Source organism: Trichosurus vulpecula, chromosome 2 (assembly GCF_011100635.1).
Source record: "Trichosurus vulpecula isolate mTriVul1 chromosome 2, mTriVul1.pri, whole genome shotgun sequence".
In the NCBI taxonomy this organism is placed as follows: Eukaryota; Metazoa; Chordata; class Mammalia; order Diprotodontia; family Phalangeridae; genus Trichosurus; species Trichosurus vulpecula.
In genome coordinates this window covers 127,009,987-127,030,945 of record NC_050574.1, presented here as the reverse complement: position 1 = coordinate 127,030,945, position 20,959 = coordinate 127,009,987, and the positions used below count along the sequence as shown (strand labels likewise).

Below are 20,959 nucleotides of genomic sequence, written 5' to 3'. Positions count from 1 at the left end.
ATAAATATACATTGTCTAGCAAAACAAATTTGTGTATTGACCATGTCCAAAAAAGGCTGTTTCATTCTGCATGTTAGTTCATCACCTTTCTGTCATCATAGGTCCTTAGCAATCATATTTGATCATTGTAGTAATCAGAGTTCTTAAGTCTTTCAAAATTACTCATTTTTATAATGCTGTTCTCCTAGTTCTACTCACTTTACATAAGTTCATACAAGTCTTCCCAGGTTTTGTTGAAATTGTCTCCTTAGCTGTTTTTAATACCAAAAAAAAAAAAAGCATTCCATTACATTTATGCACCATAATTTGTTCCCCAATAGATGGGCATCCTCCGGTTTCTAGTTCTTTGCTCTCTATGGAAAAAAAAATTTCAATAAACATTTTTGTACACACAGGACCTTTTCTTCTCTCTTTGATCTCTTAGCTACTAAGGGCCTGAGGTTGGATTTGAACCCAGATCTTCCTGAATCCAGGTTCAATTTTGTATCTACAATATCACCTAGCAATTATTTATTATTATTCTTATCTTTGGAAGGCACATCAGAGGTCCTCTACCTGTACTTAGCTACAGTGAAGCTGGGTCAAAGGGCACATACTTTTCAGTAACTTTTGGGACATAGTTCGAATTGCTCTCCAGAATGGCTGTACTAATTCCTAACTGCTGTACCAACAGCGTATCAATGTTAATGTTTTCCTGCACTCCCTTCAACATCATTTTCCCTTTTTTTGTCAACTTGGCCAAAGTCAAGAGGGTGAGATGGAATTTTAGAGTTGTTTTAATTTGCATTTCTCTAATTATTAGTGACTTGGAGCATTTTTTTAAATTTCCACTGGATAGCTTAGATTTTTTTTTCCTTTCAGAACTGAGCAGGGAAATTTTGGGGGTGAGATATGAGGGGAGGGGGAATGGAAAGGAATAAGCATTTATAAAGCACCTATAATGTATCAGGCACTGTGCTAAGTACTATAAATATTATTTAATTTGATCCTACCTGAGAGGTAGGTGCTAGTATTGTTCCTATTTTACAGTTGAGGAAACAAGAAAACAGAGGTTAAGTGACTTGCCCAGGGTCCTGCAGCTAGTTAATGTCTGAGGCTAGATTTGAACTCAGATCTTCCTGACTCCAGTGCTGTATCTACTTCAGGAACCAGGAAATGAGAAATTCCAGTAGAGGAAAGAGAGAAAGGGAAAAGGGGGAGAGAGAGAGGGGAAAAGCACCAGGGGAGGAAAGGCAAGAGAGATGAGAGAAAGATAAGAGAAGGCAGAGGGGCAGGAGGGGAAGGGAAGAGGAGAGTGAAAGGTGGAAAGGGGAAGAAGGGAAGGAAGGAAGGGAAGGAGGGAGGGGAGGGGAGAGTTTAAGGAGAGAGGAGGAAGGATGGAAGGAAGGAGGGAAGGAAGGAAGGGAGAGGTGAAAGAAGGGGGGGTGATTGGATAGGGGGGCGAGAGAGAGGAAGAGAGAGACAGACAGGCAGACGAGAGAGAGAGAGAGAGAAGAAAGGGGAGACAGAGAGGTAGAGAGACACACAGAGACAGAGAGAAGAGATACAGAGAGACAAGATACACGGGGGGTGGGGGGAGATAGAGGAGACACACAGAGACAGAAAAGAGAGATGAGAGAGAGAGAGAGAGAGAACAGAAAGATGGGAGAGGAAGGAGGCAGAGAGAGGCAGAGGGGAGTGGGAAAAACGGGAGGAGAAAAACTGCAGAGGAGAGGGGGGGAGGAGAGGAAATCTGATGGAAGGCTTGCCCGGAGGCGGGACTTCCGGACGCCATCTACGTGAGTGGCAGGCGGGAAGCGGAAGTTGGGGCGCTGCTGCTGGTGGTGCTGGGGCCGGAGGAGGGACGCGCCTGAGCAGGGCCGCCGGGATCGAGCGAGAGACAGACGCGCCCACCCGCCGCCGCCTGGGGCCCTTTCGGACCCTCCGCCTGAGTGAGTGCAGCCGCGGTTGTGGAGACCAGCGGGCCGGCCTGGAGGATTGGGCGGGGGCGGCGCCTTGTTATTGTAAGAAGCCTGCGGCCTCCCCTCCTCCATTCCTCCCCTCCCCCAGCCCCTCCCCCTCCCTCGGACTCCCCCATCTCGCTCCCCCACCCCGTGAGACTTCCCTCCCCTCTCAGTCCAGGACTTCCCGCCCCCGACCTCTTCCTGCACCCCAGATTGGGGTGTGCATGTCCCACTCCCCCACCCCCGGCTGTAGGCCCCAGAGCAGGCCCCCTGGCCCTCGCCTTCCTCCCCGAGCCCCGGCGGCCCGGCCGGCGCCCTCCCCCGCCCCCAGCAGCCCTCCACCTGCTGGTGGTCTTTTCCCGTCCATGCCCGAGCTGGAGTCCCTGATTCTGGCCTCTCCATCCTGAGAAGACCTAGATGTGGTGAGAGGCCCTGGCTGCCACCCTGGCCCCTCCACACTCCATCCCCACGCCCGCACTCCTGGAAAATCACTCATTGCAACTCATTCATAACTTCTCCCACCACCTCAGGATGAAATCCCCAGACCCCGGGAACGTTAGAAGACGTGGGGATCCCCAAGATCTCCTTTCAAAGCCAGAGGTCCTTACCCTGAGCTTTGTGGACTTTTTTTTTTTAAATTGATAACTGTATTTCACTACAATTGGTTTTCTTCGTAATACTATGTATTTTATTTTATACATTTACAAACATCTTGAGACAGGGTCCGTAGGCTTCGCGGTGACAGAAAAAATGGTGAGGAATCCCTGCTCTAGGCCAGCCACCTTGTATAATCATTGATTTAAGGAACCTTAGAGGCTATAGAGTCCAACTCCCTCCTTTTACAGATGAGGAAAGTGAGGCACACGGTTCATACAGTGTCAGAGCCATGATTTGAAGGTTTTGTAGTGCCCCTAGCTACTCTCATTTTACAGAGGAGGAGCCGGATCTGGAAAAGTTACTTGCTTAAGGTCACATTAGTTCTATAAATAATTTTATTTTGTTAATTTTAAAATCGCAGGTTATATAGTGCTGCATAATTTATTCACTTTACATTGGTCTCTCACTCTCAGGCAAGCATCTCCTAATCCTACTCTCCTAATTCACAAAAAGAAAGGTCTTTTGGGAGAATCAGTGGCCATGGCTTCTTTAATATTCCCACCTATGGGGAAAGTGAAGGAACTGTATCCACCCTATAGTGCCTTGATTTGAAAACTTCAAATATTGGAGGATGGAAGCATATCATTATGGAAGGAAAAGGAAGGTGAAAATACAGCCTGGTTTGCATTTGGTTATGTCCTGTTTCTCTGAGCTGTGATTCAGAATGTATTGTTCTAGTGGAAAGATTGTGGTGGAAAGAGAAAGGAGCAGACAATTGTGCTCTTAATTTGTCTGCCAGGGCATTTGGTAATAAATTATGATGTGCTGGAGCCCTGGGACCCACCCACCAGTGATCACTGGAGGTGGGGCATTTAAGAAGGGGCTGTACTATTGGGCTCCCCTTCAGAGTAATGCTGCTAGTTTCCTTCTGATACAAAATAGGAGTCCTTGGGTCAGAATGGAAACATTCTGAATCTTTTAAGCCTCGATTCAACTCTTTTTTTCCTTCTTTCCCCCAATTGTTTTCTAGTTCAATTTAGAGAAACATCCAGCTGAGCAATAATTTATTATTCTTTATTGTTGATGCTGTTCTGATTAGGCATAGTACTCCCAGCTGGAGTAAGAATCCTGAGCATCAGTGGTGTTAAGTATTGTAGACGGAGTTGAGAATAAATTATGTATAAAGATGCAAAACAGTAGAACTAAGAAAATAACCTGAAGAGACTCTTCCAGTTATTATTTCTGCTAAATCTCAGGATCCACTACTTCCTGTCTGCCCAGATAACGTTTTAATGGATAGTCCTTGACTTCTCTGGGATGTAGTCTCTCGTAGTGAGTTTCAGACCTTTAAACCTTTTATCTGTAGACACTGGGCCTTTCTTACTGATCCTGCTGTTTATGATCACAGAGTGCAATGACTTAGCTGCCCCCAGGGATGGTTATGGGAACAGCATGGGGCAACAAGGGGCACCAGATCCCCCCTGTTGGTGCACATTTTGTATTGCTAGTTAGAATTTTGCCACTCTAGAGGTCAGTGTGTTATGTTCTCCTTTAGTACTGAGTCTTAAGCCCCCAAATCACTAGGGGTTATATGACCTAGCACAAATTGCCCTATATGTAGAGTCTGATTAATTCTTCAGTTTTGTTGTTAGGGTTTAAATAATTTACTAGGTCTGATGTCTGGATAATATGAATCTTTTGCCATGCATTTTCCTTGATAATCCTTCTCACCCTTGGTTCTTAAAACTTTTTTCTTTTTGTGCTGCCCCAAAGATGTTTCTTTAAGTAGCCACTCTAGGATAAATGAAAGCTACTTTGTATTGGAAGATTTGAGTTTGGCAGAAAAATACAAAACTCAAGTGTTTGAAATCACAAAGAAACAAGATTTCACTAAGATACTTTGCCCTTGTGTGGGAGGAAGAAGGGTGGCCTTGTAATCGTAGCAACACATTAACTAGTTAAGAATATTTTGTGCTTTACTACCTGCTGTGTGGCCTTGGAGAAGTCATTTTTTCTTAGTTTCTTCTCTTCAGAACTTTTCCATTTTATACATGAGAAAATTGAGACACTAAAACCATAGAATGTAAATAAATAAACTTGAGAGAGTAAAAAATTCTTCATGAATCAGAATATTTGGCTTTTTTCAATTTCTTTCTGTAAGAAACCTAGCAAGGGGTCAGACAATACTAATTGGTTTAGATTATATGTAATATATATTGTTTACCAGTGTGATGTACAGTAATTTTTTAAAAACACTCTATTTGGCATAAGAGGACCTGGATCACATCCAGGCTCTCCCATTTATTAGCAGTATGACTTTGAACAAACTCTAACCTCTCTAGGTCTCAGTTTCCCAGTCTGTAGAACAAGAGGGTTAAACTAGATGATTATCTAAGGTCCCATCAGGCCTAAATCCTGTGATTTTGTGATTGATCAAACTACTTGGATTGAGTTTAAAAATCCTTATTTCTTGTAAATTAAAATGAGGCTGAAGTTGAAGTGCTATTTTGATTTGTTGCTTTGAGCAAGGATGCAGGCCTATAACAACTGAATTCACACCATGGGGAGGTATCCAGTCATTTGTTTTAGAGTCACCTCGCTTTTACTTTTACCTGCTTCTGTTGCTTCTGGGTAAAAATGTTTTCTGTGATATCGTAGTGAATATAAAACAGAAATAATTTTTCACATTATAGTAGAACTCTCAGTTATACATTGTAATTTAATTTTCACCTTAACAATACCTAGATATTAAGTGTTACTCCATGTGGAACAAGTAGTGGTGAAAATACTGAGTAGTGAAAGTCATAAAATGGTTAGGTTTTTGAAAGCCTACATATAAAGGTGGAGAAATAGACATTGAGTAAGTATAAAACAGAATTGAAGTTGTGCTTTCTTATACCTACAGTTTTAACCATTTAAAGTCTGTTAAGATTGTGTTAAAGGAATTGATTGCCTTACAACTATTCCAAAGCCAGTGGCTCTGTGCAGAGAGAACATTCTGAATTATGGTAGACTGAGATACTGAAATATCATGGAAAGATCACTAGACTTGAGAGTCAAAAGCCTTGGGTTCAAGGTCTAGCCCCATTATTTAACCTTCTATGTAATTTCAGAAAAATCACTTCACCTCTCTGAGCCTGAGTTTTCTCATATGTAAAGTTGAGTTATGAATATTTATGCTACTTCCCTCACAGTGTTGTTTTGAGAGAAGTGCTTTGTAAACCCCAAAGTGCAGTGTAGATGAGTTGCTATTAATACTGGTATTGATTAATATAAGATCATGTGGTGGTAGATAGGACTACATCCAGTTCTATTTTATGTTCAGCATCTGGTGGCTCTTCTTTTCTGAAGTATAATGATACTATGCTGAGACAGTTCCCACATAATTAGCCAAACCTAAATCTAGAATTAAAACTTGGTCAATGGAAATTGGCTGAATATAGAAGTCATAGACATTGGGAAGGACAGGGGACTGGAAATCAGGCAATTTAGCAAACGTTTAGGGCCCGGTGTGTGTCACAGAGAAGACAGAAATAGAGATGAGCAGTCCCTGCCTTCAAGGATCTTTCATTCTATCAAGGGAGACAATTCATACATATATGTCTCTTCAAAACATAGAAAATAAATACTAAGTAATTTGGGGGAAGGTACTAGTAGCTGGAAGGATCAGAAAAGGCTTTATTTAGAAGGTGACATGTGGGCTGAGCTCTGAATAAATGCCTATCAACTTAAAGAATACTAGAGACTGAGAAGTAGAAGTAAGGAGGAAATGAATTTCAGGAGTGGGGGTACAGCCAGATAGTGCAGAGGCAGGGACAGGAGATAGAGGCTCATGGGTGAGAAGAACAAGGTCAGATCAGCTGCACCGTAGATTGCGTAAAACTAGAAAGGCAAGATTGGAGCCAAGTGGTGAAAGGCTTTAAATGCTCAACAAAGGAACAGTCCTGATGCGTTTAACCTTTTCCACACGGATATTTTTTTTTATCCTTTGCTGAATTACTTTCATTTCTTTCTTTAATTTATCCATCTATTTAGAGTGTGTCCCAACAATCTACCACCAAACTCTTAATTGGAGCATCACAAATTTGGATTGGAGCCTTTCACAGTTCCTGTGTAGAGCGTTATGGGAGAGTAGAAGGAACACTGGCCTGGAAATTAGCAAACCTGGGTTCTGGTCTTTGTTATTTATTACCCTTGGTGGTCTTAAGTTGCTTTATCTCTGTGGGCCTCAGATTTTTTTTATCTGCAGATTAAAGGGGTTGTACTGGTTGCTTTCTAAGGTTCCTTCTAGATCTGAACCCTCTAAGAATTTTTTAGATAAGTAAGAACTCATTTCATAAATCATAGGATTTAGAGATAGGAGTAACTTAGAAAACATCTTATCCAACCGCTTCATTTTCAAACAAGGCAAACTGAGACCCAGAAAGGTGGTATGATTTGTCCAAGGATACATCACCATTAAGTGGTAGAGCTAAGGTTTGGTTACCAGATTCCAAATGTAGTACCATTTACAATTTACAGAGTGTTTTTCCCGTAACAGCTTTGTGGGATGTGTGGTACAGTTAGTGTTATTTCCACTTTACAGAGGAGGAAACACAGCTCATTGAGGTTGTATCTTTTGATGATCACACAGCTCAGTAAATGGAAGAGCCTAGAATCAAAGCCATTAGAAATCTGTATTATAATTGTACCAGATCTTCTCTAGGGAAGTAGTGGATAGCATAGTGGAATGTGCTGTCATTTTGGAATCAAAGGACTTGGGTTTAAACCTTGGGCGAGTTATTTAACTGCTCTGAGCCTTAGTTTCCTAATCTGTAAAAAGAATTGGGCTGGATGGTTTTTGAAGTCTTTTGCAGCTTCAAATCCCTTACATTCATTTATGGTAGATGGCTCAGATGTGACCTTATCAGTTCTGTTTTTAAATTATCAAATAAATTCTGTAACTGTTGATTAAATTGACAGCAGAAGATTGCTTCTGATTGCAGTGTATGGATTAGGATGATTTTGGTATAATAAATGCAAAATTTCTTTTCAATCAGAATATTGCATTTTAAAATTCAGAACATTAGATCTAGTGTGTATACTGTTAGCCCTTCCTGTTTTGGAACATGCTGTAGCCAAAGTGGACTTGACTGATTAAGCCATCCTGGCAGTACCAGGCATGGGTTTGGGGACTTATTCCAGTCTTTATTGTTAAGATTAGTGGTTTGTCCTTAAATAATAGTTGTTGAAACCTAGACACAAAAAGGGGAATGAATTGGAATATCATTCAGCTTGTTTCATAAAAGTGCATCTTTGGTCCTTCAGAAGTATAAAAGTATGCAACAGTATCTGTATATACTATGTTTTTTGATCTTTGGAGTACATTTATTTAGTAGATATGTATTCCAGCCTTGAACAATAATTTGAGATAACTCTCAGACCAAAAAGATTGCATTAAATAAGATTAGGATTTTCTTTCAATAACACAAATTAACAATAAAAAATCAATCTCTATTTAATTAGCCTCAAATTTAGGCTCAAAATTTTGTTAGTCTGTAGAAATATTAACCAGCCCATCCAATTTTCTCCAATCCTTTATCTGTAAAAGGAAGGATTGGATTAGATAATCTAGAGCCTCTTCTAGCTCTAAAATTTTACAAGTCTGTGAGTTTATGAATAAATGTCCAGGGGTCATAGCAAAGATATATTTGATAGTAATGATTTTAGTTAATGAGAAAAAATAACCAATGCTGGCACATAACAAGTGCTTAATAATTGCCTATTGATGATATTTGGAATGTTCAGTGACATCTCAGATCAATTGGAATACTAGGCTTTACTGACCTGATTTTTTTCAAACTTTTTTTTACATCTACCAATGTACATTACATATTAAAGCTCAAAAAAGCAAAAAAAACTTAGTTTAAGCAGTGAGTTAATGGATTGTGCTTTCATTTTTAGGGTATAATATGTACTTTGCAGTTCTTTAGCACTAACACAATAGTTCATTTGTGAGTTGTAGCACTAGATAAATATTTGCTAGATTAATGAAATTTATGCCATTTTAATGGAAAGTCTTACTGTGTATGAGGATGAGGTGAGGAGGGCCTGAACATTGGGTTTTTGCCTTCCCCCATCAACTGTGATGTTTTCTGGTTTTTGTTTTATTTTTTATTATTTTTATTTAGAATTTTGTTTTTCCCCAATTACATATAAAAACAGTTTTTAACATTTGTTTTTAAAACTTTGAGTTCCAACTTATCTCCCTTCCAAGGTCCCTCCTCTTTCCCCCCTCCCCATTGAGAAGACAAGTAATTCAGTATATATACATGTGTAGTTATGCAAAACATATCCATAATAGTTTTCTTGTGAAAGAAAACATAGACAAGAAAAAAAAACTCAAGAAAAACGAAGTTTAAAAAAAAGTATGCTTCATTCTGCATTCAGACACCATCAGTTCCTGTTTTTTGTTTTAAACCAGGCCTTAGTGCCTGTAGCAGAAATCCTCCAATGGTTGGGAATTTTCTGATTTTCTTAACTGACTTTTTGGAAAATCAACATTTCTAATTTAACTGAACTTTAATACTTTCTAAATAATTTTGCCTGTTCTTGGTCTTTTTGATCTCTTACCTAATATGAAAAGAGCCAGGCAAAACAGCTCTTGTGTAGTTTTCATTGATCTATAAATGGCTAATCTCCTTGTGCCTGCACTTAGGATAAAATATAATCATGAAAAATTTATATAGGTGTAAAGCATACTTAGAATAGTGCCTCTGATTTTAATGCATTGTTCCTAAAAGACAAATCAAATCTTGGCTAGAGGGTAGTGATACCTAGATATTTGTAGTGCTTAAAGTAGGGTCATGTCTCAGAGCTTACTCCCTCCTAAAAATAAACCACAGTTGCAAAATTTCTAGGCAAAGGCACAATGAAACCTTTGTATTTTTAACTTAGTGTATACTATTTTTTAAGAATTTTGAACCAAGTCTGTGATTTCATTGGCGTTGTAGGGTATTAGATCTAGAGCTAGACCTGGGTTCAGGTCCCTTCTGTGGGACCCTGGGCCAGTCATTTAATCTCTCAGTGTCCCTAGGCAACTAATGCTATAAATTATAAAAGAAGTTGCTAATCTCCTTTGGTAAGGGGATTTTCTTTGCTTGGAAGCCCCCTGGTTAAATGAAATCACAGCCAGTGCTTCTTAAACTGTGCATCATGACCCTATATGCCAAAAACTTGGCAACAGTAAAAGGTTTCTGAACGAGCAACGACGTAAAATTAATTCAAAAGCAAACACAAAATGAATCTGAAGTGTTTCTGTCACCTTTTGCCCATGTTGCGTTGTGGACCTCTACTGCAGCCTTGGTTCTGAACACAAAACATTCCCACTTTGCACTGCCACACAGTGCCAACAAACGCTACTGACATGCGAAAAGGAGTCTTGAGTGGAAAAAGTTTAAGAAGCCCTGGTCTAGACAGAGGAGGAAGCTTTGTTCCCATTCGCATCTGGTGCCACTTTTACATCTACCAATGTACATTACATATTAAAGCTCAAAAAAGCAAAAAAAACTTAGTTTAAGCAGTGAGTTAATGGATTGTGCTTTCATTTTTAGGGTATAATATGTACTTTGCAGTTCTTTAGCACTAACACAACAGTTCATTTGTGAGTTGTAGCACTAGATAAATATTTGCTAGATTAATGAAATTTATGCCATTTTAATGGAAAGTCTTAACTGTGTATGAGGATGAGGTGAGGAGGGCCTGAACGTTGGGTTTTTGCCTTCCCCCCATCAACTGTGATGTTTTCTGGTTTTTGTTTTATTCTTTATTATTTTTAATTAGAATTTTGTTTTTCCCCAATTACATATAAAAACAGTTTTTAACATTTGTTAAAATTATACAGAGCTGCCTGGAGGCCAAGCAATTTATCCAGGGTCATATAGCCAATGTATGCCAGAGGCCGAACTTGAATCCAAGTCTCCCTGACTCCTTGGCGAGCTCTCTGCCCACTACACCATGTTGCCTCTGCAAATATGAGTCTTAATAGTATAAAAGCATGGCCCCACATACTATTGATTGAGTAAATGTCACTTATACACTCTTTCCTCAGGTGTAGAATGAGCCAGGGGGACTCAAACCCAGCAGCTATTCCACATGCAGCCGAAGATATTCAAGGAGATGACCGATGGATGTCTCAGGTATTAAGTTTTATTTATGTGATATGGGGCCATCCACTTTAATTTTTGAGGAGCCTAATGGTCAAAGTAATAAAGTGGCCATTTTTTTTTCAGTTAGGCAAAAAGCATTTATTGAACAAAATCAAAAAATAAGAAATTGTATGTGGGGTGCAGTTAGTGGTTCCTCACCTCACTGTTTTATTTGACATAGTGTGCTAATTCACCAAGTGTTTATTAAGTGCTTACTGTATGCAAGGTATTGGGAATACAAAGATAAAAATGAAACGGTCCATGTCCTCTGGGAGTTTTCATTCTACTGGATAAGTAAACTATAATGGGATGCTTTGAGAAGTATGGTGGTTGCCCTCTGTAGCAATAATTTAAGGAGGTTAAGAATGTATTTAGAATATCCTTAATTTTTTAATAAGCCAATAAGAATTTGAACTTTCTAAAATGAATTTGCAAATATTTTAAGAAGCAAATTTATCCTTTAGATAAATATCTTCCTTCATTAACATTTGGCTTTGTAGTTGATAATATCCCTCTATGATTATAGCCCGTACGTTTTTCTCATCATAATTTGGGTTTGTAATTTAGTTCACTTCAGAGAATCTGGATTTATTTAAACTTTATGCAACCTGTTTTCTATTTATTCTACCTACAAGTTGGTGTAGTAGAAAGACCACTGGATTTAGATTCAGAAGGCCTGGGTTTGAATTTGACCGCTGATACGCACTAGCTGGGTTTCTAGGAAAGTCACTTTACCTCTCTAAACCTTAGTTTCCTCAGCCTATTTTCCCCAACTGGGGACCATAATACCCCAGGAAAAAACTATTTAGGTGTGGATTGTTATTATTACCTGCCTCTTACAATTGTTAGTGAAAGCACTGTCTCAACTGTAAAGTACTATTTAAATGGGAACTGCTTGTGCTCATTGTTTTTGTCATTATTTAGACTTTATTCATGGTATAAAGTAGTACCTTATTTTATTTTCTGTTTCCTTCAAGTTCTAATATTCCAAGATTAGGTGATCTCTATCCGTGTCCTTAATGGTTCTATGCCATTTGACTGTACTTCCTCCCTGATTTAAGATTTGATCAGTTGGCTCAGAAAAATATATTAAATAGTAACCTTTTCTAAAAGCATATTTGTATTCAATATGTACATACCATGTTAAAAGTATGTATGTTGGGGCAGCTAGATGGCGCAGTGAGTAGAGCACCAGCCCTGGAGTCAGGAGGACCTAAGTTCAAATCTGGCCTCAGACACTTGACACATGTACTAGCTGTGTGACCTGGGGCAAGTCACTTAACCCCAATTGCCCTGCCAAAAAAGCAAAAAAAAAAAAAAAAAAAAGTATGTATGTGCTATATAATGGGTATCATATTTCTTGCCTTCTTAATGAATGGGGAAGAATGTAAGGAAGGAGAGAATTTGGGATTGAAAATAAAAAATTTTTAAAGCATGTATATGCATTGACAAAAATCAGCCGAGTTATTTGGAATTATAGAAGTAGATTAGTATTTGTTAAATTCTTACATGTTGTTTAAGTTGGTGATAAAAAGTTACAGAAATTGATTCCATGAGTTACTTAAATATTTTTGTGTCTCCTAATATCTTAAAACTCAGATGAAAAGTCAAGGAAGCTACTTTATCATTTTGATGCTTTTAGTTGCCCCTTTTTGGACCTATTCCATTATGCCCATTATTAAAATGTAGTAACCGAAACTGTATCCAGGAGTTGCCCTCAGATAACTAAGGTTGGAAAACAGTGGACAGTCAGACCCTTGGAGTTGTGAAGAAGAGACCTTTTTCTTTAATAACCAAAGAGAAGCTTGGACTAGATATGGCCACAGGGGTCACTCTCAGCTCCAGATTCATGATCCTTTGGTTGTACTATCAGATCACCATGAGCTGATATTTCTTGGTATTATTGAGGACATATGCATTAAAGACATGAAATGATGTGTCTTGGCCAGAAAAACCTCCCCTTTCCTTACCAGTTAAAGTTTGTTTGTTTGTTTGTTTGTTTTGCCTATTTTAGGAAGGCACCGTGGTACAAGAAAAAGTGCACTGACTCTGGAGTCAGAGGACCTGGGTTCAAATCTTACCCATGATGCTTACCTGTATAACCTTCGGCAAGTTACTTGATCTCCCTGGGCCTCAGTTTCCTCATCTGTAAAATGAGGGGGTTGGACTAGATGGCCTTTAAGGTCCCTTCCAGCTCTAGATCTATGTATGATTCTGTGATTCCTTCAGTTTAAGAAAGCCTGGTGCCATACTTCCTTTTTCTGATCAGTAACCAATTTCAAGCTATAACGGCCTTAAACTCGGGGAAAGCATTAGTGGATGTAGCATGTCAGTGTTGTGTTTTAAGACATTTAATGGAGGCAAATTAGGGAGTCTCATGGCCATAATATCTTGTTAGAAGTAGGAACTAGAATTTAAATTGTACTGTATGAACATCCTTTGTTTTTGGATGACTCTTTGTAGATGATAAGGAATAAAAGTATTTGGGTCAAATCTTGTAATAATTACTACCTGCGTAATCTTTGGCAAGTTATTTAATCTTCCCGGGCCTCAGTTTTCTCCTCTGTAAAATGAGGATGTTGGACTAGATGGCCTCTAGGGTCCCTTCCAACTCTAAATCTATGAACCCGTGACTTAAGGATACAGAATTTACAAACCTGGATTAAGCTGAGGAGACTTGAGTTTAAAAAACAACAACCAACAAACCTATAAAATTTTCTAAATTCTAATTTGCTAAATTTTTATACACTTGGGCTAATAAACTTCATGTTAGGGTTGTCCCATTGTTGAGATTTTAACAGTATGCCTGTTTAATAGTATGATTACATAAGGATAGTAATAGTAGAAGAGAAAGAAATTTCAGCTGTAAAATTCTAACCCAAAGAAATGAACCAATGGGGGAGAGAGAAGGTAAAGTTTAAAAGATTGGCAGCAGAGTAACTGGTTGGACAACTATTCTTTGTAGGCCAAGAAATCTCACAGGGGAAGAAGTGCCAGTTTCTAATTCTTTCTTTTTCAAAACAGCACAACAGATTTGTCCTGGACTGCAAAGACAAAGAGCCTGATGTCCTATTTGTGGGAGACTCCATGGTGCAGTTGTTACAGCAGTATGAGGTAAAGATTGGGAGGATAGTTGTGGAATTGGAATATTGATAGATGGTATCTGCTAATACAGGTTTTCATGACAAATTGTATCAAAACCTACATAATTCTGGAAGGAGAGTCAGACAAGTTTAAAGGCATGTTTGGTAGTACTAGCATATTAGGGAATAAGTGAAATCTCATTTAAAATTAAATCCACAAGCACTAGAAATGTTCTGTTTCTGTGTCATACCGTTCCTTTAGGTGGATACATAAAGAGAAAGGAAAGAGTATAAAGGAACCAGCTTAATGATAAATGTTGGTGTATCTTACAGGAGTGGATTGTATTACTGGTGGATTCTTGAATTGAGACCCATTGGTCTGGAAAGTACTATGGAATCACTTGATAGTCTTTTCAGATCCATAGCAGTGTTATATTTGAATTCAAAAGATTAAATATTTTTCATGTGAAATGCCTCACCACATGCTGTGATAGATTTATTTTCAGCTGATTGTTGATTTAGGTCACTTGTTTTCACTTCTAGATATGGCGAGAGCTTTTTTCCCCCCTTCATGCACTGAATTTTGGGATTAGTGGTGATACAACAAGGCATGTCCTATGGAGACTGAAGAATGGAGAACTGGAGAATATTAAACCTAAGGTAAAATAAAACTCAACTAGTAAAGTGAACTTTTTTTCCATTTACATAAAGAAAATCATTAATCTTGATATGTTACAATTTAATGGTAATAAAAAATTTTTAGAGTCAATAAGCAAATAGTAGAAGACTTCATTCCTTTCATATTAATTCGTTTTAAGGTAAATACTGGCATCATTGTGTAAAATGATACTAAGATAAATAACCAAGAAAGCAACATTTATTTATTTAGGGCCAGATCTGTGATTTTGTTCCCCTGAAAACTGATCACTTTTCTGTAAATTAACCCTTAGAGAGAACATGGCGGTTAAGGATTTACCTGTGTTTGAATAGCTAGTTTATATCAGAGACAGGATTTGAGCGTAGGATTTGACTTCAGGGCCAGCCTTCTATCCAGTATGCTATACTCCCTCTCAAGAAAGCAACATATTGATTATAGTAGTTAAATAGTTACTAAAATCATCCATAGGAAAAGATGATATTAGTAGAGTAGGAAATGTTGTGGATGGACTATTTTTTTTTTAAATATATGAAACTTAAGGAACAAGAATTAAGGACAATATCAAACCTGGTCTTCACTGTTCTGTTTTCTGAGCTGATTAATTGAAATAACAGTGTTTTACAATATCAAGAACCCTTAATGAAGACAAAACTTGATGCATGATTCAGGCTAACGATAAGATTGTATTTTTTTTACTTTCCACTTCAGAAAAACTTTTATCTTCTTGCCTCTCTTTCCTAACAATAATATGGAGAAGCATGTGGATTTTGTGTTTACATATAGAAGCACTTGTTTCTCATTAAGCAGTAGGCACCCTATAAAATAATGTTCTCCTATTCTTGGTTACAGGTTATCGTTGTCTGGGTAGGAACAAACAACCATGAAAATACAGCAGAGGAGATAGCAGGTGGAATTGAGGCCATTGTACAGTTGATTAACACGAGGCAGCCACAGGCCAAAGTCATCGTACTGGTATGCAGTCCTTTGGTGTGAGTGGAGAACTTGATATCTCCAGGGCAACTTGAGCACATTATATAAATTCTCAAAGATAACAGTGTGTTGCATTTACTCATGAGTGTATGAAATCTTTAGATGAGAGCACCTTGAGAAAGGGAAAGGTTACTGCTGATAAAATCTCTTACTGTCCTTCCCATGTGTATATCTGCCGCCCTAACTTTGACCATTCCTATTGTCATTTCCCAAGCTAATTGGCATATTGGTGCACTCAGCATCTTTCTTCATCTCTGTCTGGAGGTTGAAGTCTTCCCTATTATTGTAGGTAGGCCAGATCTTTTTCCTGCCTCCAGTGTCAGCCTGTAATGAATTTTCCAGAGACATCAAATGAGAAGTTCTGACTTCTAAGTATACCTTGATTAGGCCTGAACTTGAATCAGCTTAGATAGGTTGTTGCATTTCAAATAGGTGTGGGTGAATATATTAGAACTCTAGACTTCTACAGCATAGGTTTATATTCTCGAGGTTTTACACGCCTATAATACAGGTTTTACATTCTGAGGGTAATACGGTATTAAGGGAGAATGTTCTCCATATCCACCTAACAGAAAGTGCTCTGTCCTTCAATAATATTTGAAATTAAACCTATGGGTCATCCTCATCTTGAATAAACTGCTTATAACATTACAACATCTATGTAAAAGATTAATCTCAAATACCATTAGCCCAATTTAAGACCATTGATTGAACAAAAGGAAGTGCTTCCAACTCCTAAGTGGGATAGAAGAGTGGTAAGAATCACAATGTGATTCTTATATCGAAAAGTAAGGACAAGTGAATAGAGTTATCCCTTCCACATTGAGACTTTCCCCCTTGAGGTTTAAATATATTGAGGGTTGATATATCGGGTCAGCATAAGAAATTACATGGGAATTGGGGTTTTGCAAAAGCCACAGATGATACTCAAAGGCCAGCAGATGACACGGAAAAAATTTGGAGACTCAGAAGTACATAAGATATATGTATAGTATTGTATAACAGCAACATAGTTTATCTTTTAATAACATTAACACTCCATAAAATTATGAAAAAGAAAAAAATTCAGATTTCTCTGGTATGAAGGGAGGGCCAAAAATTTTTAGACAATTTTCCAGATCCCAGGGGCACCATGCCCCCTAACCCTTCTCAATGTGGAAGGGATAACTGTATGTTTTGTTCATTTTGTCATTGATGTCTTCTTTTTGTTTCTACTGCCCCAGGGTCTTCTCCCTCGAGGTGAAAAGCCCAACCCTTTGAGGCAAAAGAATGCCAAGGTAAATCAGCTCCTCAAAATCTCTCTGCCCAAGCTTGCCAATGTTCAGCTCTTGGATACAGATGGGGGCTTTGTGCACTCAGATGGTGCCATCTCCTGCCACGACATGTTTGATTTCCTACATCTCACAGGAGGGGGCTACGCAAAGATCTGCAAACCCCTCCATGAACTGATCATGCAGCTGTTGGAGGAAACGCCTGAGGAGAAGCAAACCACACTTGCCTGACTGGCTCCCATCAGTGTTAACAGCATCACAGCCTCATCTGATCAGTTATATCACTGGCACTACAGAATCCTTCTCTTTCTTAAAGCACTTTCCATTTTAGAATGTTCCTGGATGTTCATATCTAGTGTTTGAAGGGGAGGGGGGGATTTAAACTGGTCTTGTACATAAAAAGGTTTGGTTTAACTACAAAAAAAATAGCAAAGGAAGGTTATTGTTTTTAAGATATTCTTCAGTTGAAACCACAACAGGACTTTATTAGTTGTTTGTGTGACGCTCATTGCATCATCATTTTTTGTTCTCCCTAGGACCACGTCAGCCTAAGTAATGAACAATACCCAAATCTCTTTGTTCTTCCTTTTCTATGGATTATGTAATATGTAATAATTTAGCTTGTTATCAGAATCACATTCCACTTTGCTTAAAAACAGATTTTTTTTTCTGGTTTTAAAGGTTTGTATTTTAGTTTGGTTTTTTTTTTTTTTAATGTGACTCATTCTGGATTTTTTTAAGCTGTAGCACCAAATTGAACATAATTGGCATTCGAAAATGGGAGGTGCTATGGGTAGTAGTGAATGTGTTCTGTTCTCTTAATTTCCCTCTTGTGCTTCTTTTATAAGATCTTAGCTATAACCGACAGGTTTTTGCCCTAATCTTTGGGAAACTTTGGAAGATTTTATTTTTTATGCTGCTTGAATATCATGTCTCTAATGGGCCCACTCTTGCATTTTCTCTCCTCCCCTCCCAGTATTTTGGTCCATGTTGACATATGTCATTACAAGATTATAACAGTCCTTTTGGTTTAAGAGCTCTCTTTGCTCATAAGTGTGAATTCCCAGACAGCTGTTCCCGTGATAACATTACTGACATCTCATTCTTGTGTGGTGTTCTGTGCTGTTGAGATTCTGTGCAGTGCTGTCCATGTTCCAAGTTCTGATTTTAAAATTTTTTAGAAGGATCTGCCATTCCCTTAAAAATCTGTTATTTTTTTCCCTTTTGGGAAAAAAATGAGTACTTTCCCTTTCTACAAAACCTAAAATTATTTAAATCCTTATTGGGTCTTAAGTTGTACATTTTTGTTTATTGATATTATTTTTACAGATATTTTATTCCAGCAGAAATTGGCCTTTACAAAAGGAGAAACAAATGTAGCTTTGCTTTGTAGAAAATCTTTCCTTCCTTGCTTCATATTCTAATAAGAGAATTAGGCTGGTGTAAATCGTAGGGTTCCTTCTGAATGTATTTACACATTACCCCTCCTCCCAAGATCTTTTCATAAGTGGGCTTGATATATTTTTCAGTTTGCCTGAAAAAGAAGGAAAGGCTTTTAAAGTAGGGGGTGGGAGGGGAAGGGAAAATATAGCTAAGAGTTCATTGTATACCTATGGGAAATATACAAACTGGAATTATAAAGAACATAACTTTAAACTGGACTAGACGTTTATTGCAGTAACCAGTTTTAAGGTCCGACTTACTCTATGCTGCAGTGATTGAGATTACTAGTACCCAAGGTCTAACTGGGAGCACGTTCATGTATGGTCTGTGCTTTGCTTTTAAAGCAAGTGGCTGGTTTAGGTGTGAGCGTTAGTGTTGTGAACCCTTTTGTTTAAACAGAAGGGAATGAAGGGATTTGGGCTGTTGTTCTTCCACTTCCCCCCCAAACCTCCTGTGACTTAGAGTCTCAGTTAAAGGTTTCAAAGCTTTGCAAAACTTTTTTGATGGTATACATCATTTTCCCATTGTGTTATGTGTTTCCTCACAGAACACATACGTGCTGCTTCGTACAGAACTTGTTTGCTACATTAAATTTCCCTTTGATTTTACTCATGTTCTAAGGTTCAAAAAAGTCCTTCCTTTAGTTGAGGCATAGTTTGGGGGGTTTAGAGTTTGATTAGAAACTATCCAGGGCCGTGTCCTGCTATTGTCTGATTAAGAAGACTTCTTACCATCCATATCTCCTTTTAAGGTGTCACCTGGTGGCAGTGCAGTCCCAGTTAACTAAATTATCCCTTATAGCATGTGCACTAGTTTGTTTCCTGAGGGGTCACTTCATTTTTTAAAACTCTGCATTTCCTTTTCCTTCTGAATATGCTCCCTCTCATATTAATACACTGTATAATCACCAGACCTACTGGTAATCATGGCAGTAACATGGAGTCTTACTGCCTTTTAAGCAGAAAAAGAGAATTATTTTGCTCCTTTGTTATCATCCAACTATTAAGTCCAATTTCTTTTCTTGCCAAGTCTATTTCGTCACCAGAAGGTCTTGTCTGCTGTTCTTTTAGCAATGCTCTAATTTCCTGCAGTGATAGAACTTGATGCTTACACTCTGAACTTTGCTCCCTTTTGTGTGGTTCTTTTTTTCTTTAAAGCTCTAATTTATATAAAATGTGATGGCTGCTAATTGTGATAGATTGACCCATTGTCCAGGGAGCTGAGAAGAGGTAGTTCTTACCTATCTCCCTGCTGGTTGTCATTCAGAATTGTCTCCTGCTGTCATGTGTACCACCTAACGTGGCCAGGCATTCTACTAGTCCCAACATATCTTGTCATGGCTGCTGAGGTCCTTGATTATTGAATTGCAGTGCTACCCTGCCAAGGGCAACCTGGGACGTGGGTTTTTCATCTGACAGCCATAACATGGCTTAGGCCACCACCTTCTTAGGTCTACTCCAACATTAGGTTATCTGTTTAAACGTGGCTTTTCAAAAGAACCTCAAACCAGCGAAACAAACAAAAAAAAACTAGAGGTGGTCTCTGTCCTCCATCATGTCCTTCCATTTAAAAAAAAAAAATAACTGGCTGTGAAAACCCCAATCCTTTCCTTTTTTTTTTTTAACCTAGTCGCTGTTTACAGCTGTATGCTGAAGCCTGAAATATTGTCTGTACTGTGGTGTGTGTGAGCATTGCCAATTTTATATTTATTGCAATGATGAAGAAATAGAAAAGGTGTGGAAATGAGGAGCATGTCCAAGCTCTTAAATATGTATGGATGCATGTGGGAGAACTGAGGTGGGGCCACCAGGGAAGAAGACTTTTTTTTTTTTAAGAGCTTTCCTGGCTTCTCCCTGATGTTCCTACTTGGGGAACACCGCTGCTAGCTGATCGGACCTCCCCAAGGGAAGTTTGTGATTCTGCTTTGGCAAAGTTGCATTGACTGGTAGAAATCACTCTGTTTTAGTGCAGATTTCAATATAAATGTAAACATTTCATCCAACCATACTGGTGGTGTCTTTTCTGACTTCTTTCCCACAGGTAGGCTTCCATGGACTTCTGGGCCTCTAAGCCAGAACCATAAGAAAATGAGCAGTCTTAATAAATCCTGCGCCTTTTCTGTCTTAAGCTGGTTGGACCATCCAGACTTTTTTCATTGATCATTTAAGAGAGGTCTGGAGTAATGGGGAGAATGGAAACCTATTTTTGTCGATGGGAAAACTGAGGTTGGGAAGGCTGCCCAGATTTATACAAACCAATATCAGTTGCAGTTAGAATCCAGGACTCTAGCTCCTAAACATGTGCTTTGGCTTTTTCACATCCTTACTCTCTACAGTTTGTTTTTTTGATTCCCCATTTTCTATCACCAGGATATATTTCACTTCACAGTGTATGCAGCTTTCCCCGCCATACACACAATTAGTCCTTTTTAACATCCTTTTTTTTTTAGCACCATTGTCATAAATCCTATCCCTAGCCTCAACAAGACCCTGAAAACTAAATAAATTAGATCCAAGTTGCTGTAAAAAATACTAAGCCCCCGATTTCCTTATCTGTACAAAGGTATCGGACAAAAATAACCACCTTTTAAGTTTTCTCCAACTTCTGAAATCCTGTGTTCTATGGAGAGAAAGCTGTGATATGTTATGCTTCTGTGCATGCTAAAGAGGGTTAATCAGCCACAGAAACTTGGTGTAAACCTTGTCTCCCTTGTAAGTCATTTGATGGGTGGATGTGGAATTCAGGAGAGAAGTTAGGGTGCTGTATGTGTATAGATGTTTTAGATCTA

At 38.6% G+C, this 20,959-nt stretch overlaps 1 protein-coding gene across 2 annotated transcripts; it reads left to right on the top strand.

The window, feature by feature from the left end:
* The first annotated feature begins 1,769 nt into the window (after positions 1-1,769).
* PAFAH1B2 (platelet activating factor acetylhydrolase 1b catalytic subunit 2) lies at positions 1,770-20,178 on the top strand. Of its 2 annotated transcripts, none has more exons than XM_036744769.1 (6): positions 1,770-1,931; positions 10,630-10,717; positions 13,751-13,840; positions 14,353-14,469; positions 15,317-15,439; positions 16,681-20,178. In XM_036744769.1, the coding sequence occupies exons 2-6, from the start codon at positions 10,637-10,639 to the stop codon at positions 16,957-16,959; spliced, it is 690 nt and encodes a 229-aa protein (XP_036600664.1). In that variant the 5' UTR covers positions 1,770-1,931; positions 10,630-10,636; the 3' UTR covers positions 16,960-20,178. The 2 variants fall into 2 exon arrangements, with proteins under 2 accessions (XP_036600664.1, XP_036600663.1); XM_036744768.1 differs by having other exon boundaries at positions 1,792-2,003.
* The last annotated feature ends 781 nt before the right edge of the window (positions 20,179-20,959 follow it).

What these genes read in the sequence shown, in the direction of transcription:
- PAFAH1B2 (XM_036744769.1), top strand. Translation starts at nt 10,637, where the DNA reads ATGAGCCAGGGGGACTCAAACCCAGCAGCTATTCCACATGCAGCCGAA. An exon ending in AGTTGTTACAGCAGTATGAG is followed by an intron (nt 13,841 to 14,352) that starts GTAAAGATTGGG and finishes TTTCACTTCTAG; the next exon opens with ATATGGCGAGAGCTTTTTTC. An exon ending in AGGCCAAAGTCATCGTACTG is followed by an intron (nt 15,440 to 16,680) that starts GTATGCAGTCCT and finishes CTACTGCCCCAG; the next exon opens with GGTCTTCTCCCTCGAGGTGA.